This window comes from Habropoda laboriosa, unplaced genomic scaffold, assembly GCF_001263275.1.
Source record: "Habropoda laboriosa isolate 0110345459 unplaced genomic scaffold, ASM126327v1 scaffold76, whole genome shotgun sequence".
NCBI classification, from domain to species: Eukaryota; Metazoa; Arthropoda; class Insecta; order Hymenoptera; family Apidae; genus Habropoda; species Habropoda laboriosa.
In genome coordinates, this window is record NW_017100184.1 from 545,750 (window position 1) to 562,666 (window position 16,917).

General features: G+C 48.0%; 2 protein-coding genes across 3 annotated transcripts in view; one reads left to right on the top strand and one right to left on the bottom strand.

The window, feature by feature from the left end:
• LOC108579431 (dedicator of cytokinesis protein 3) overlaps positions 1 to 16,917 on the top strand; it is a 30,041-nt gene that overhangs the window by 936 nt on the left and 12,188 nt on the right. The window contains exons 2-4 of the mRNA XM_017942962.1: positions 4,830 to 4,913; positions 4,991 to 5,184; positions 5,419 to 5,567. Coding sequence (XP_017798451.1) covers positions 4,830 to 4,913; positions 4,991 to 5,184; positions 5,419 to 5,567 — 427 coding nt within the window. The remainder of the gene's footprint in view (positions 1 to 4,829; positions 4,914 to 4,990; positions 5,185 to 5,418; positions 5,568 to 16,917) is intronic.
• On the bottom strand, positions 7,765 to 16,625 carry LOC108579432 (innexin inx3). 2 transcript variants are annotated; one of them, XM_017942964.1, is made up of 5 exons: positions 16,139 to 16,625; positions 10,233 to 10,401; positions 8,844 to 9,268; positions 8,141 to 8,536; positions 7,765 to 8,017 (listed from the first exon to the last, which is right to left on the bottom strand). In XM_017942964.1, the coding sequence occupies exons 2-5, from the start codon at positions 10,393 to 10,395 to the stop codon at positions 7,811 to 7,813; spliced, it is 1,191 nt and encodes a 396-aa protein (XP_017798453.1). In that variant the 5' UTR covers positions 10,396 to 10,401; positions 16,139 to 16,625; the 3' UTR covers positions 7,765 to 7,810. The 2 variants fall into 2 exon arrangements, with proteins under 2 accessions (XP_017798453.1, XP_017798452.1); XM_017942963.1 differs by having other exon boundaries at positions 10,233 to 10,418.

Genomic DNA, 16,917 nt, shown 5'->3' on the forward strand with positions numbered 1-16,917 from the left:
ATCTTTCGCTTCAGCTTAATTAAACGTTTCATCTTATTCCTATCGTCCTATCGGGTTTTCGTGAATTTTCCGTTGGAAAAGGTCGTGGAGATGTACGGCTTAATAGAATGCACACTTGACACGTATTGCCGTGCGCGGTTTCGAGAGGCGTACAACGACCGAGCGGCAGATGAAAGACGCGCGTGAAATGCACGGAGGAAGTGTCATTGAGATTGGAACGCGTTAAACGCGTCTGCGGAATCAGAAAGACTTTCGTTTCAATCACCTATCCATTATTCCTTCCTGTCTATCGTTAGATTTTTCAAACGTTCCATATATGTCGCAAAACGAGGCTTGCTCGTTCCGACGAATTGATCGCTCGGAGCAACAATTGAAACGTCCAAGGATCGAGCGGAAACTGTCGCGTTGTTTCGGTTTGAAACGCAGGCCGGAACAGGTTGGAAAGAAAGAATCGGGAATGTTTAGCGGCGTGATTAAGCGAACTTTAGAAGGAAGGAATGCGTCAGACGAAACCGATCAACCTTCGGCTCCGTTCGCGAATTACCCCCTGTCCGCGAGTTTCGCGTGTTTTCGCGATTAAATGCCTGCGTTGTCGCATTCCGGACCTCTGCGTCGTGCTCAATTCCTGCGGACTCGTCGCGAATTTCGATCGTCCAACTTTCGGCTACTTAATTCTTATTGCATTTCTTTCCACACATCGCAATTTTATACGTTTGCCTGCCTGCGGAAACGTCTTGGTACGCCAAGTATAGGTTAATTTTCACCTGCTCGAAAGATAACCACCGATCTTTTCCTCTCGAACAGAGCTTCCCTCGTGCTCGTCTCGCCGCATCCTACGCATGTATACTTGCTACAATTAAATACAATATTTACCCAGCTGGATTGCCTCGTTGCGATTAAGCAATCCTCCGTAATCCCGCGCAAGATCGAGCAAAGAGTGCGTGGGATTGGCTTTCGTCACGTAACGCTCGAAAAGCGTCGTTCCTACGTTCAAGAAACGTTTAACGCCGAATGGAGAGTGTCCATTCTCGCGCTGTACGAAACATTCAGACGCGCGGTGGTCCGAGTAACCGAAACTTTTCCGTTCGCAACTTTCATAGTTATATATAGTTTCATAGAGAACTCGCGAAGGACTCGCTTTGTGGTCATTCTCGACGTTTATTCTTCCTCTTCCGGTGCCATCTCCTAATGGAAGCTGTCGAGTATTCGAGGAAACTGTGCCAAACGAGCCCAGCCTGTCCCTTCTGTCTGGTCTCGCCAGACAGTCGAGATCTGGATTACTCTGTAAACAAAGCATCGTCGAACTTGGGAAGAGAGAGAGAGAGAGAGAGAGAGAGTTTACAGAATTTTCTTATCAAGTTCTATTCGTAAGATTCGCCGGAGAGCAAAATCCTTCCGGTTCTCTTCCCTTTGTTAATTTAAAGAGCGAACGCGCTCTATGCGACGCGGAACGAGGACACTGTTCAGCGTTTCTGATAGGAAGAGAGGGAAAATGGTATCGCGGCCGAGATAAAGTGTCAATAAACCTATTTGATTTCGGTGGGACGGAGCCATGGGATCAAACCGTAATCTTTCAATCTAACAATCTACTAGCGCGATCCAGTGTGTTTCTAGCTGCGTTCCCGCGTATTGTTTCCTTCGGCGATTAGCATTGTTGCGAACTAGCGCAATTGTCCCAAGTGCCCACTGCGCTCCTTTCCTCAACTTTACCACCGTTTTTCCCAATTCTCGAGAACGTTGACAAAGACGTTCTCCTTCGATTTCGCTGGAGAACCTGCTTAGAAATCCTGTAGCGTTGTCGGATTTGGAAAATCTTCATATTGAAACGGAGGCCCGTGTAGTTTTCCTGGTGAAAGGAACAGGAAAAGCTCGCGTGGCCCGTTCGACTATTCACAGGGACTGTTTCGGATTTCGGAGGATGAAAGCTCTCGCAAGACGTCCACGAGCTGAGGATAACCCGGGAAATTTAAGACCGTGAAACGGATTATATCGTTCTTCGCAAACCAGGATTAGCCCTGTAATATAGAAACTCTCGAGTGACGTTAAACGCGACACGGAGCTTCGTAATTCAAGCGACATACGCCAGAGAGTCTATCGAATACGAGATAATCTCGTCTGTTATCGAACGTGTTTATTAATACAACTACTCTACGTGCACATCGCTAGTAATACGTACTTCCACGTGAAAAACAGCCGTTTTTTACGACCGTCAATCGACAGCGATTAAATTCAAAGGAAAGAAAACGATTTTTGCGTAATTGCTCGCGTAATCGAATTCGATGTTAGTTGCAATCGGCAGTCTCAGCCCTAACTACCAAGGGTGTAACTCGTCTCTTTTCTCACTCTCGATAAATTGTTTTGTCGGTAACCGATCTAGGCGTTCTCACGAGATATGGGAAATCTGATTCCTTATCGGCTGCTCGGACGATTGCGTTTCACGGCAGGCTGTTGTGTAAGTTACCGTCAAGGCCAGTTTTCCGATGTTCCGCACTCTTCCCTTATTATTTTCCTCCTCTCACGACTTTCGCGTCTAATTTCAACTTTCCTTCGTCCTCGTCTCGACGGTGTATCCGGATTTCAATTCGATTCCCTTTTCCTAAATAGCGCGAGGTGAACTTGAATTTCTTCCTTGGTCGGTCGCGTCGCGCTTTGTTCGTTCTCGCTATTATCGGGGGGAGGGGAAAAGGAGACGAAGCATAGAGCGAAAGAATGTGTCACACGATAGCCCGATAAAATGCTTCCTGGCAGTGCAACGGAACTTCCAAAGTTTCGCGATTGCTCGTTGACAGCTCGTCGAAACTTGGCTTTGCTTCCTTCTTCGTCGAACGTGAAGGAATTTTTGCGGAAAAACGATTCACCGGAGTGTGTAAATGGTATACCTGAGCCCCGAAATTATCGCGGTGGAAAATCGGAGAAGCCGCAGACCTTATCGTTGGTCCTCCCTCTCGTGGTTCGGAAAACTCTCGGAAGCGGAGGGTCTCGTTTATCGATTACTCCGGACTGGTAGGAACGCCACTTGGAGCAATTCCCCGATAAACTGATTTCGTTTGCCTTTCAATTCCACCGGCGAATTCTCCGCGAATGATACATCGCCGAGGAACGATGCATTCCGCGATATTGAAAAACCGAAGGGAGGCTGGAAGGACGAGTCTTCGTCCCCGTGTACAAGGGAGAGACTCGGTTCGAAAGATGAAGAGAGGGTGACGTTCGATCGGCAGATGTCATTGTTTACGGTTTCTTCGGGGTTCATCCGTGCCTTTGTACCGATGCTTCCAGGCCTGGCCACCCCAAAGCCATTACCGTTCCCCTGTAGTTAAGCTGCGAGCATTTGCTGAGCATTTGCTGAGCATTTCGACACGCCTCAGTCCACCACGTGTCCTTCATTCGACAGGCCGGTCCTATATTGCGGCGAATCCTCCGAGGAACGGTTGTACTCCTCTTCGAAGCACTTGGCCGAATTGATTCCGCGAATAATCAAGGTAAAACGTGCCGTAGGAGTCTGTCGCGAATAAGAATCGTCAATTATGTAATTTCCTTTGTTTCGTTTAGAGGCTAAGATAGGTGACGGCTCGACGCCGTATCGCGGTACATTGTACGCAAGTAAAAGCCGATAAAGTACGGTCATTTAGCGGGTATCAACCCGTGATCTCGTTTACTTATTCATTTATGCATGCACGCGAGGCAAGCACGCACGCACGCGCCCGCTCTTACTTCCTTTCCTCTTCCTTCCCCTTGATTAACCTGTTCCTGTCGTTCGGCTTTACTTTTGGAAACTGTGTCAGAAGAGGGGATCGATAGTTGGCCACGAGTTCGAATCTGCTAATCAAATTTCCTTATTTATTCCCTCCGTTTGACGAAATTTTCTGGCAACCGCAGAGAGCAGCAGGCCTTTGCCTCAAGTTCCAGTCGAACCGATTCCGTATCTCGACCAGGGGATATAACCGTACAATCGATCGTTGGACGAAAGGAAAGGTCGCGCGAGCGTCCCATTATTCGGCGCACGACAGAGGGTGTCCCCGCCTGCACATCCGAGGGAAGGAGAGGCAGTTTCCACGTCCGATCCCCCGTCGCGAATGCTTTACACGAGGGAAAGGGAGTTATCGATTTAATTCACGGGGAAAAACCGTAGGGTCTCTCCCTATTTCTTCTCCATCGGGACAGGCTTTGTCGGAAGTCTTCTAAAACGCGATAATGCGAAATGAACGTCTGCAGACGGTGTGTGGATACATAGGTGCAGAGTACAAGGATGTACGTAACGTAAATAACGATAAGTCTTGTGCGTTATTCGACGCCAAACATCGTTCCTTTATCTCGTACATTTTATAGAAGCCCGGGTTTGCGCAGCGTTTCAATCTGACGAAAGTCTCGTCGCAATATCTCCGGTTATTGTTCGCGACTGTGGTGGGCGAGCAAACGCGTAACACACATTCCGCGTCGCTCAGAGACGCGGTACACTCATTCAGATGCGTCTCGCGTGCGTTTCTCCGCCGGAGGACCGGAAGCTGGCTCGTCGTGCGTGCGACGTCACGCGTATCCGGTGCCCCGGAGTTCGTTTATCGAGGCCTGACACTTCCACGAAAGGACTCCGACCGATCCTCTTCTTTCCGTCCCTTACCCTTCCTCGCCCATCGTCGCCCATCGGCAATTTTCCAGTTCCACGGATAAGCGTTAGATTGGCCGACAGAAAAATCGTATCGCGTGGAGAAGATCTCGCTTCCTTCCCAGCGGGCCATCTGCGCCGCCAATCATAATATTTGCAAAGCGAGCTCTGGCACACGGCTAAGAGGCCCAACACCGCGCTGTTAGTTAATCCTCTCTCTCGTTTGCAGCTGTTTACAATTGGCGAGGCGACACGCGGTATGGTCTCCCCTTGGAAATCGGAGAAACCGTGCAGATCCTGGAGAAATGCGCAGGTAAGCGGAGAATATAATCTTCGGCGTTAGCTTGAAATCGATCGACACGCGAGACACGCTGTATCGCTTTTTTGCAGGCTGGTACAGGGGTTTTTCGACGAAGAATCGCGCGGTCAAGGGAATATTCCCTAGCTCGTACATCCACCTGAAACCATGCAAGATCGAGAACGAGGGTCTCTTCGAATCGGTCATACCTCTGGAGGACCCAGTGGTCAGGGAAGTCACCCTTGTGCTGCGAGAATGGGACGGTATTTGGAAGAGACTCTACGTGGTGAGTGGAGATACTTCCCTACGCTACACTCTTCTTCCGTCGCCCTTTTCCGCGACATACTGCTGTAACGCGCTCGTTATCGCGTCGACGAGTACATGATTAAAAGTAGGGTGAAACCAGTCGGAGATGAAACCTTGTTCCCTACTCGTGGCCACGACTTTCACCCGTTACCCCCCGTACCGTTACTTACCGATCGTTCTAATTTCAATATTTTCGCTCGGACTGATTATTCAGGACAGGGAGGGATACAAGTTCTCCACGCTGCGCAAAGTGATGAGAGAATTGTTGGATTGGCGGCGACAACTTTTGGCCGGGACGCTCACCACCGATCAAACGCGAGAGCTCAAGCTGCGAATTATCAACAAAGTGGACTGGGGAAATCGGTAAGTTGAAATTGAGAATTCGTAAACGGTTCCGAGCACAAAAATCGAGTCGGTGGTCGAAAGCGGAATAATACACGCCGTTCGTCTCACCGATTTCAACCGTATACTTAATGGAATTTATTGAACGATTACGAACTTCCTCCTATCGTTGCTTGCTTCGAGTTTAACTCGCTGAGAAATTACGCGACAGGGACTACAGGATCCAGCTACGAAACGAACCATCGGATAAGATAATTGGATTTTATAGAAAGAGTATACGCTTTATTCTACAATTTCTCGTCTCTCGTTTTGTCTTTCTCTGTTTGCTTTTCGTTACACATCTAACGTTGCACGTGTTGGCAGTCTTCGTGTCGACTTCGTGTGCGCAATCGTTACAAATGAGCATTTTCATAATATATATATATATATATATGGCACATCTGTCTCGATCACCTTAAACGTGTATATCACTTGGAGCGCGACTAATAGTAGCGATATAATATACTTTAACAGCTAAACTACTAAATAGTTATCAAGTTAATGTTGTAGTTGCATATACTTAGATCGGCAGCATTGTATTATTCTCGCGGGTAATTCGAGAAATCGTTAGAACGTGGAAACGAACATGAGCATTGAACAGTGATTTCTACGCTGCGAGGCACATATACGTCAGCCTTATTATGCTTCGTTTTTTCCCGCAAAACCTTCCCTCGACGTACAATTTTGTCAAGTCGAATTTTCGACGAAAGCTCTTTAACGCGGAAGAGACGAGCCATTCGTCCAAGTACAGGTCTAATCTTTGTCGAAATTATACGATAATGGTTGTAAGTAGAAACGCGACAGATCGATTCGAGTTAAAATGAATTTGACGGCATGTTCCATCGACAATTCGATAAATTGAGATTGTCAAATTTCTTTCTATCCACGATTCTTTACCAATCTGTAGAGATTCAACGAGGAATATTGCTGCGAATAATTGGGAATGCCCCAAAGTGTAGTTTTGCTAACGAAATCCGATATTACCAGGCTAATCCTTTCTGCAGGATATAACATCGTTCACGCCAACTTCGTTACGATAATCGCACCAATTAAACGCAGATATAAAAAAAGAAGAGAAAAAAATTACTAAGCCCTACGAGAACGAACGCTTGCTCTTGTCTACTTGTTTTACGCAGGCACGTAAATACGTACAACATAGTTGCAGAACGATTACGAACGGACGTATTTTTTTTTTTTTTTTTTTTTTTTCGAAAAAAATAAGGACTGCATAGTCTGCGCACATGTCACATCGAATAAATTTACCTTACGTTCAGATATAAAGAAACGTAAAAAATATAGCAGCTCTTTCCCAACAATCTGTATCCCAACAAACTTTCGCTTCTTTATTTCTATAATCTTTAGAAAATCTAACGCACAGTCTCTCTTCTATATCTATAACTGGAAGCAACAATTCTCCGATACCACGCTTCCCCGTAAACTATTACGAAACGCGGAAGAACATTCATCGATGCTATCAACGAACGGTATTGTAGCGTATTTCATTGATAGACAATCGAGCCGCAACGGAGAGCATCGAACACAACTCGACGCACCCTCCGATGGAAAAAAAAAAAAGGCACTTATTTCATCACGATACAGACATTACTACAAAAAGGAATGTGAACGTTTGACGCGCGTAGGAATCCTGGATCACGATCGATTTCGCTGGAATAAAAAAACTAGGAAAACCGTGCGCGTTCACAGTTTAAGATCCCGTAGCGACGAATCCGTCGACAGTGTGCTACAGTGGTGGTGGTGGTGCAACGTTCTGCACGGGCAACGCTCAGTCTCGTGACTGCAGGATGGTAAATGCGACAGCGTTGCGCAACATCTAATAGAGATAATCGACGGACACTTGTGCATGTGAAATTCGGCTTACTATAATTTCACAGCGATAAACCACCGCACGCGTATATACGTATCGTCGAGCCCGAAGCATCGCGCGCGCGCGCGTTATCGTCTACGTTATATATTCGTTCGACAATCTAACGCTAGTTTGTGCTATGGACGGTGTAGAACACGGGCGCTATAACAAACTAGCGGGATCTTTCTTACTCTATCTTCCACCTGGCAAGCAAGTCTCTGGAAATGGCAAGATCCAATTACATCTTCCGTCGAATATGGCGAAACAACCGTCGATAGCACAAACGTTTCACTACGAGACCAAAGATGTCGGAGGCGTACACCTTCGGTATTATCACAATATAAAGTGGAAGGTGTTGTAATTAAATCTCGGTGTCTTTCGCGTATTTCTCGATCTCCGGATAAATGGGCGACATCTCGAGGGTGCTAGGCGCCGAGGGCACAGAGGTGGGTGACGCTCCGCTCGTCGTGTCGATGTTCAAGTTGCGGCAAAGCTCTTCGAGCACATCTTTGAACATCATCACGTTTATGTTCTGTCCCAACAGATGAAGCAATAGGAAGTCGCCAACCTGGAAATTCAAATACGAGTAATGGATAAGTGTTCGTTATCAAACCGGTTGTCAGAGGGAAACACCAAGGCTGCGGTACTTCCTTCTGTGCGAGAAAGTCCGCTGCCTCGATCGATAATATACCTGTGTTCTTCTGATGAGCGTGCTAGCGGTAGAGGCCGTGTCGAATTTGAATCGTTTCACGAGGATCGTCTCCCGACTGCTGGGTAAAAGGACCACTGCCATGCTGTAGAGCAGAGACACTCCGGACATTACAGCCAGAACGATGAACCAGAACCATAAGAAGATGTAGATCTTTTCGTTGAGGATGTTGAGAGCGAGGACACACAGGGCGTCGAACTTTTGAATGGACCCAGAAGCACCGAATTTGTGGAAGGTACATTTGGTGACTCGTGGGAACACTTCGACCATAGGATCGCTGCGTTGCTCCTGGTTCATGTTGCTGAACTTCAACACGTCCGTGCCGTAAGAGAGGAAGGCTCCGCCGAGGAACATGTCGATGAAAAATATATTGCACACCTGAAAATATCGACGTTCTTCTATGAAAAAGTTCACGTTAGACGTTAAGTTAATTTCCGTGTTTCCCTCTAAAGGCTCGTAGGATCGTAAAAGGCTAAACTTTTCACCGGTGTGTGTATGTGTGTATGTTTGAACGATGAAATTTCCCAGCCACGGGAGAATCAGCTTTGAACACGGTTTGAGAGAAGCGCGCGCGTTATTAAAGCGACGAGGCGGCGTGGCGGCAGAAGGGAGAGAGCTTTTACGATCGGTCCATAAAGAGGAATAACCTTTTATCCGGAATACGACAGGTTGGAGATGTACGTACCACGTTAACGAAGTTAAGGGCCTCGCAGAAGAAGTAACCAGCCGCGTAGGTGTTGTGCAAGTTCAACGTTTCGAAGATGTAATGGGCTAGTCGTTTGGATTTCATTTGTCGCTCGTTCTGGTTATCGATCAGGGCCCCCCTCATGCCCTCGGATATCATTCTGACCTTGCCCTCCTCCCACTGCTTCCATACCCAATGAGGTATGTAAAAGAGGATACCTTGGAAAAAGAGCATGAAGGGCACCCACTGATAGTAAGCGTGGTACCTCCTCTCCCCGATGTCGCCGCCGAGGCCTGGGTGGGCCACATGGGTGCCCACAGGTTTCGCGTTGTTGTGCGGCAGCGTGAACGTGTACGTGATCCAGCAGTACGTGTTTATCACGTTTTCAGGCACCCCTCCGTCGCTCAGACAGTTTATCGGATCACCTGCAACCAGGTGTTCGTCGATTATTCCCTCGAAACGCGTTCTCTCTCTCGAGGGTTAATCTGGCGGAGAGATAGGTGTATTCTCGAAAAGATCGGAGGGATTTGTGAACGTGACGTTTGCGGACGACCTCGTTAGACGCGCCGCGCCGTATCTGTTTAAATTATAAGCGCAATAGCGCGGAAAATTATGCAACGACCGATGATTGCGCGTAGTGTGAGCAGAGAACGTGGAACGCGTGTTGGAGCGCGAGGGAGCTCTGATAACGCGCGACACCGTGCTCGGAAATCTGGTCTGGAGGCCTCGGTTGTGCAGTCACGCCGAGCAGATGTAGCCTGGGTCCGACGATAAATAAGCACGCGTGTCCTCGAAACGAGACACCGGTTTAATCACGACCGTCTACGCGCCCTACGCGCCGTTACTTGCTACCATTTATGCAACCGCTCATCTTTGACCCACTGTACCCTCGCGATAAGAGGATATCATTTTTCCTCCTTAATTCCCTTACAGAACGAACGATTTGTCGGAAACGACGATAAACAATCGAGCACCCTCTTTCGGACCCTCTTCGTTTCTAACCACTATATACTGTATAAAGTAGATACTTACGCGGTTACACAATCTCGAGGACTTTGACCGTCGTAAATTGGAAATGCAAATATGTACTTTTTATAGATACACGTAGATACTCGTCAAGATTGTGTTTGTAATTCAGAAATAGCTCGGGACGTCTTAACGCGATCGACCGCGTTACCATTTATGCGCTAGATTAATGCTTTAATTCAACGTAGTAATTCAACGTAGGCCTACTTTTTTCATCTATCGACACCGCTCTCGTGTTCAGCTCTCCAGCCGTGAAGTCTGATACACGCGTTACACGTGCAAACTTGCAAAATCGGTGGCAGACGGAAGAAGAAAAGTTTGCCGCAAGTTTTTTGCGGTTCGCCGCGAAAGTCCGCTGCTTACCTATCAAGCTGTTCGCCGAGACGATGATGCAACAGGTGAACAGGATCGCCGAGGTGATCCTGTAGTGTGCTCTGAACACCATATTGTCGATGATCGCCTTGTCGACCAGGTATCGTAACTTGACGAACCCGGCGACCGCCGAGAGCAAGCCGAACACCACCATTTCTGCCTTCGATCAGCGTGTTCCTGGAAACAATCAAACGATATACACACGTTGGTCGTGGGTTGATAAACCTCCAACAGGTTACACCGGTAAATACAAGAGATAACCGCGCGTCGCTGCCCGAGACGAAGTTAACGCGTTCAATCGACGATCATCTCGTTGAGACCTCTCTCAGAACTACCACGCTCGAAGGCGGAACGATCGTTGCCGTCGTCGATACACAGGCCACCAACGCGCCGGCATTTACATTCTTCCAGTGTAAGTCAGTCGTTGCACACGGTGAGTCAATGCACTTGGGAAACGGACAAGCTCCGAGTTTGCGTGACTTTTAACAGCGCACACACCGTGTACCTTGGCTTTTTAATCGGTTCAAGCCTCGACACCCTCTGCAATTAACGCTAATAACAGACCTCGAGGAAATTCGTCGTGCGAAAGATTACGAGCCTGGTGGATTTCTCTTATCTCCGGAGGAGGAAAAATCAGGGAAGTAAGCGAGGTTACTCGAGAGAGAAGGGCAGAAGAGGCGAGAAAGGAGAGCGCGATCGCACAGCGGGACCGGAAACGGCAGATGTACGAAGAGGATCGATACAGAGAGGACCGCCACGCTCTTCAGACCGTGGAGATTGTTCTCGTGGCGAAACAAAAGCATGCGGCCGGATTTTCGTTTCTGCGTGAACAGACGCGAAATGCCATTGCCCTTTCAAGCTTTTTCTCTTCCTCTCTACATTCGTGCACAGTTACAATTTACCCAATGGACGTTTCGAGCTTGAATTAAGCGCGCGTGTAATTAACTGAAAGTTTCGCTTGGCAAAAGGAGGTTTGGACACGCGCGCGCGCACATCGGGGATTCCTGATACCAGTCTTAAATAAGGCCGTCAGATCCGAGCTAAAATAGACGGCTCGTAGGACGTAGCAAGTTTATTAGTTAATTAATTGATAGCAGACGGGGCACGTGCTGTTGCAAAGGGTCAATTTGCAAGCGCACAGGACTGCCAACGCGGAGACCGTGTTCAACGTCGCGGAAAGTGAAGATTTTGCGAGCCTGCGATTTCGCAATTTTTTTCGCGGAATAGCCACGTCCACGAGCAACCAGCACGCGATCGTGTGTAATTTCAGAGGGCCGTTTCAACGTGATGGGTGATTTAAAGCGTAACCCCCCATCCTACCCTCTCTAATATCCTTTAATTATTCTTCCTACGCTTTAGCCGAGCGCGCACCGTCGCTCCCAAGTGTTTGCACGCCTCCGTTAATTAACCAATCGGATAAACCAACGACGCGTTTAGTTTACTTGGGAAAGTTAATGTCGTTCGAAAGGGATAAAGGATTTTCGGTTTTACAATTACTCCTTCGCGCTTCTTCGAAACGTCCTCGGTTAACGAACATACAAGTCGAACCAGTTACTCGGCTGTTTCTCGTGAAACGAGAGAAGGGGAAGCACGGCTTCGAGTGGACACGCTGACGACACGAGAAAACGCGACGCTTTCTACCGCCTCCAACCTCTCCGGCGATTATTGAAACGATTCGTTAGACCTCTTCGAGGATTCCTTCTCTTTCATTTTATTCTCTTCCTCGAAGATCGCACGGAGGAGAGACGACGCGAGATCAACCGGGTCTTCGCCGAATAAGGAACCAAACCTGTTCTTCTGGTGGTCTAACTCGATAGCAGCGATTCGTGTACTTACGACGACGTTGGGTGTTGCGGTTACGAGTCGCTCTGAAAAACGGTCTGCGCCTTCAAAGGCTTTAGGTCCGAACCTAACGCCCGACAATTACCGCGGTGCCGTATCGTTTGCATTCGGAGTCGATTCTACGCTTTGAAAAGGTGTCTCAAGCGAAGCTTTGCGTTTTCTCGCGCAGCATCTCTCCGCCATTCATAGTGTAGTATTCTTACGTGCTACGCCTGGCGAGATAATCAATAATTGCGGCCGCGGTTTGATGTATGGGGCCGCGCCGAGGAGCTAATGAAGGGTAATGCCTACTGCGGGAGGCTGGGAGAATTAAACAGGACCGAGATTTACGCGCGCGTTTCATTTACCGATCGTCTTAATCGCGAGAATCCCTTGGAAATTTCCGCGGTTACCTTTCCTCTTTGCCGAAGCCAGCTTAGAGGTGAGTTATCAGCCTTCGCTTATTTTCATAGGCTGACGCCACAGCGCTGATGCAAAGACATTTCGCGGAAAGGATAATGCGGGGAACACGTTTGGGAATCGGGGCTAATTCGAGGAATTTTCACTTTCTTCGAGTCTAGACGTGTCTTCGAGTCTAGAAGTGGAAAAAAAGGTTGCATATTGTGAATGTACAGTTGCGGTCGTTAATTTCCGCTCGCTTTTAAAAGAGTATAATTTTTCAGAAATTGAACCAAATGACACGAGTTTTTTTGACAAGTTAGAAATTTTATAACCGGCTTAATTCTACAAAACGCGTGTTTCAAATCTTCTTTGTTTCCATTTAAAAATTCAGTAAAAACCGCAATTGTATATCTACGATAAGTTTCCACACGGTTTAATACTTCTTCCACCGACTGTACGCACGGAAAGGAGTATTCTGTAGGTGATGGAGGTTTTTGTCGAACAGCCATTGTATTCGAATTTAATTCGTGTGCGTCTCGTGGGCGTAATTTATACGCGTTCGAATCGATTCGTTTGGACGTTGGTCGCGGCACCAAAGTCCCCGGGAACAAATGGTCTTTGTTGGCGGGGTGGAATCGTGGAGTCGGCGAGCTGCGAGGCTGGGCCAGCTACGGAGAGCGAGTTATGAAAGAGGCCAGCTGGCATTTAGCCGGGCAATGTTCTCCTGCGCACTCCGCCATCGTCTCGTAATTTATTCGACGCTGAGGGAGCTGCGTGCCCGGCCTGCGAGGAGACTTTGTTAAACGTTCATCGAGGTTCCTAGATAGACCTTGATTAATTACGTTCCCCACGTCAACGAAAACACGTTCTCCAGAGACACGCGAAATCGCTCGTTATCAATTATGTATACGTCGACGATGGAACGAGGTAACGGTGTCTCTTGGAAAGATAAAAAAAAACGACGAGACGTGGGGACGAGTCCAGTGACTCTGCGTGGAAAGGGGATTTACAGTTAGGCGTTTGCGGTAACCGCGCCTCGGAACTTTGAAATCCTCCGCGATTGTCCGATCATGCCGCGACACTCCTTCGTCGTAGTATTATGCCTTCGATCGACGTCGAGTTAACCGAGTTAGAAACTTTAAACCAACGAACAGGACGCGGAGTCGATCGATCGATCGGAGAAAGCTCCGGTTTTTCTTCGTATTTCGCGCCTCGTCGAACCGTGAAGCACGACTGTCAGGGGCAGCATCTCTTACTTTTTCCACAGCACTGCTACGTAGGAAGAAGAGGCTACGCGTAGTCCATCCTGGATGCGTGTAGACTTCACGGGGAGACCTCCGAGGCGTGAAATTATTACCGTGTCGTAGGGAGAAGAGACTTTTCTCTCTCTCTCGTCTTCCGATAATACTTTCACCGTGTCGTTGCAACTCGTCGTTTCGAACGCGATAACTTTTCAACTTGTAACTGTCGGGAAACGGGAGCTGAAAAACGAACGATAATGTTGCCTGAGAAGGCGAGTCATTGGCAGTGCACGCTTTCACGTGCGTAGTGCCGTAAAATTGTTCAAGGTTGTGAACGCGGTGTGCTCGAAAAACAGCCCGGCCCGGTGATTTCAACGCCTGCACAAGCCACGCCAACTTCGAGGTCCGAAAACTTGGTCCGTGAATCGTATCTCTGTTATCGCGGAGGAACAATGTTGCTGGAGAGTGAAGGGCGACGCTTGCTTGCCTCGTCATCGAGTGAAAGGTGAACGCCGGGCCGTTTTTTTTTTCTTCTTCTCTGCTCCATCTCGACGCTGGGTCCTCGATTACCGACGTGTGATTACATTAGTTGGATAGAACGCGAGAGTCCGGTGTAATATCTCTGGTATCGAGATACGCGACATGGAATGCTTGATCAGCGGCGTGAAACGAGGCGAAAAAGTGAAACGGAAGACTGGTATCGTTCTGAGATAAAACAAGCGATACTCAACGAGACTACGGAAGTAAGTGTGTAATGTCCACCGAGTACTTGGTGAATCATGCGTCGATTCGATACCCGTTCTCAGAAACGAGGCTGTGCCAGAAAGACGAGCCGAATCGTAAAGAAGAGAGAAATAGTACAACTTTGACCGCGGTACGTGTATTGCATTTCATAGCTCGTCTTCCTTAGGAAGGGGGCTGTGCATCGACGACTGCAGTATCGTACAGACGCACACGACGTCGTGTAAACTATTCTTTAACGACATGTACACGCGACTGGCGTGCATAAATATTTAGGGTGCATTCGAAGTTGACGATGCTTCTAATTATAACCTCGTGAAACGTTACATCAGGTTTGTTACATGTACGTATATCGTGGAGCAATGTTGAAAATTGGAAATTTTAAGTTGCGCCCGTGGCAGAGACCGGAGGTTCGTTCGATCCTCCGGGACTCGCATTCCGGATAAACCAGTTCTGCGACAAACGCGCCAGACACCCCGCGTGAAACGTGCAGCCGTGTGCCTGATGCCTTGCAACTCTTCTCGGACGAGGTTAACAGCCGCCGCCGCCGCTTTCCCCGTAGATATTTTTCGTCGAATCTTTACAGCAACGAACCTAACCTCGAAATCCCTTCCCATCCGAAGCTCTGGAAGGTATATACGCCAAGTTTGAAACGTCGCACGTTTCTTCGAAACAATATCGCGGAGGCTGCATTATCTCCGTCAAAGTTTCAACGAAACGTGGTTAAACTCGGATCTCCTATGTACACAGACGCCAGTTTACCGTCCCTCGACCGTGTAGATAATGCCGTATATTTATGGAGCTTTGTATGCAAGGGTCCCCTCCTTTATCGGGATTTTATCTTGCGGTAGAACCTGGAAGCGCAGGATCGGACCTCTGTCGGTCCTGCAGCTAAGTTAGATTTCGAGCTTGTCGATAATGCTCTCTCTTTCTCTCTGCAGCACGATTTTAACACGTCTCGATCGAATGAAACTCGAGGCGATTTCAGCGACACCGATTAGCGAAGGACAACGTTGGTATTTCAGGTACAGTGGAAAGTTCGAGAGAAATCTAACCTGAGATTCTCAAGTCTCGTTTGCAATTCATCTGGCATTTATGCTGGCATATATTATTTCATCTCTAAACCACGTATTCCGAAGTACTTTTTCCCCCTTAAACGTACGAGCGATTGTTTAATCTTGGTTGAATATGTAATTAAACGCTTTCAACGTCTCGAACAATTAGGGTCGATTGAACGACCTTACTAAGTGGTGAATAAGGCTAGATCGTACGGAAAATAATTCGTTCGAATGGCACGTGGTAGCCGAAGAAAATTGATAGATTCGTTGTGAAAGGTTAGTCCGTGTTTACAATATACAGTTGAACTTACGCTATCCTATCGCTGAATAAAACGTAAACAAAAGTATCGCGATTATGGCACGTTCGTATCCTTCGTTAATTCGCAACTCGTTCCCGGTCGCGATTACATTGTACTTTAACGTCTTTTGACCTTTTTAAAGCGTCTTTCGCGATAAGAATTATCGAGCTAGTGGTATGTCTGCGTACGCATGCCATTCGTAGTGGTACAAACCTCGAGCTCGTAGATCTCTCGTACATTCGGAAAATCGATCGGATTTCACCACCACCAGAGCTTTAACCGTCGTATACGACGTGGATAAAAAGAAAAGGATCGCAAGGTTCGTTGAAAAATACCTTTTCCTCGAATTTCAGCACTGCCCCGGCTATTTCTCGATAATCCACACCGAAAACCGAGTAGATCCGTTCGATTCCGTGGTTGTTTTGTTTTCCCACGAGCCGATAGAGCAGGAACCTGCGCTTACTGATCGATTGGGTTTTTTCAGCACGTAGCCGCTTTCCTCGAAATCTTCTTTCTTCTCCTCCTCGCGACTCACACGCTTTCAACCACCGACTCTTGAATCACCTCACACGAGTCACCGTGTTTCGTTTGGCCGTCGATCGCACGCCTCGGATTCGTTTCGACCCCTCGTTACCGGGCTGCTCGACCGAAAGTGAGAGAAGAGAGAGGGAGAAAATAAGAATGATGAACACGTCGTGAGCAGAGTTAATACATGACGCAGCACGTCAGATTCACTCTCTTTCTCTCTCCCTCTCCGGGCGCAGATCGATATGTTTTTCCAACTTAACCGAGTCGGCACAAATCAGCGTATTTTTCGAAAGAATTTCGAGGCTCGAGGGACGAGGCCGCGGGACGCACCAACGGGGCCCGGCGTACGAACAGCAACTGAACCGAGAGTCAGGGACTCGTTCTGGGCCCCACCGCTCCCCGCCATCTTGCCTTGCCGAGTTCCGAGCGTGGGGGGTGACTCTATCAGGTGCCGCGCATAGTCGCCTTGGAAATCACCAGCGCGACTACGATTCATCGTGAATCGGGTGTATCGTTCGTTGCTCTTATCTTTACCTTTCCTTCCGGATCGTTTATTTTTACAGATGTTTTCTCTGGAGAATTAACC

Coding starts and splice junctions, on each gene's coding strand:
- LOC108579432 (XM_017942964.1), bottom strand. CDS start 10,395: ATGGTGGTGTTCGGCTTGCTCTCGGCGGTCGCCGGGTTCGTCAAGTTA. Junction 9,269..10,232: donor CTCGGCGAACAGCTTGATAG/GTAAGCAGCGGA, acceptor ACCTGGTTGCAG/GTGATCCGATAAACTGTCTG. Junction 8,018..8,140: donor CGCTCATCAGAAGAACACAG/GTATATTATCGA, acceptor TTGAATTTCCAG/GTTGGCGACTTCCTATTGCT.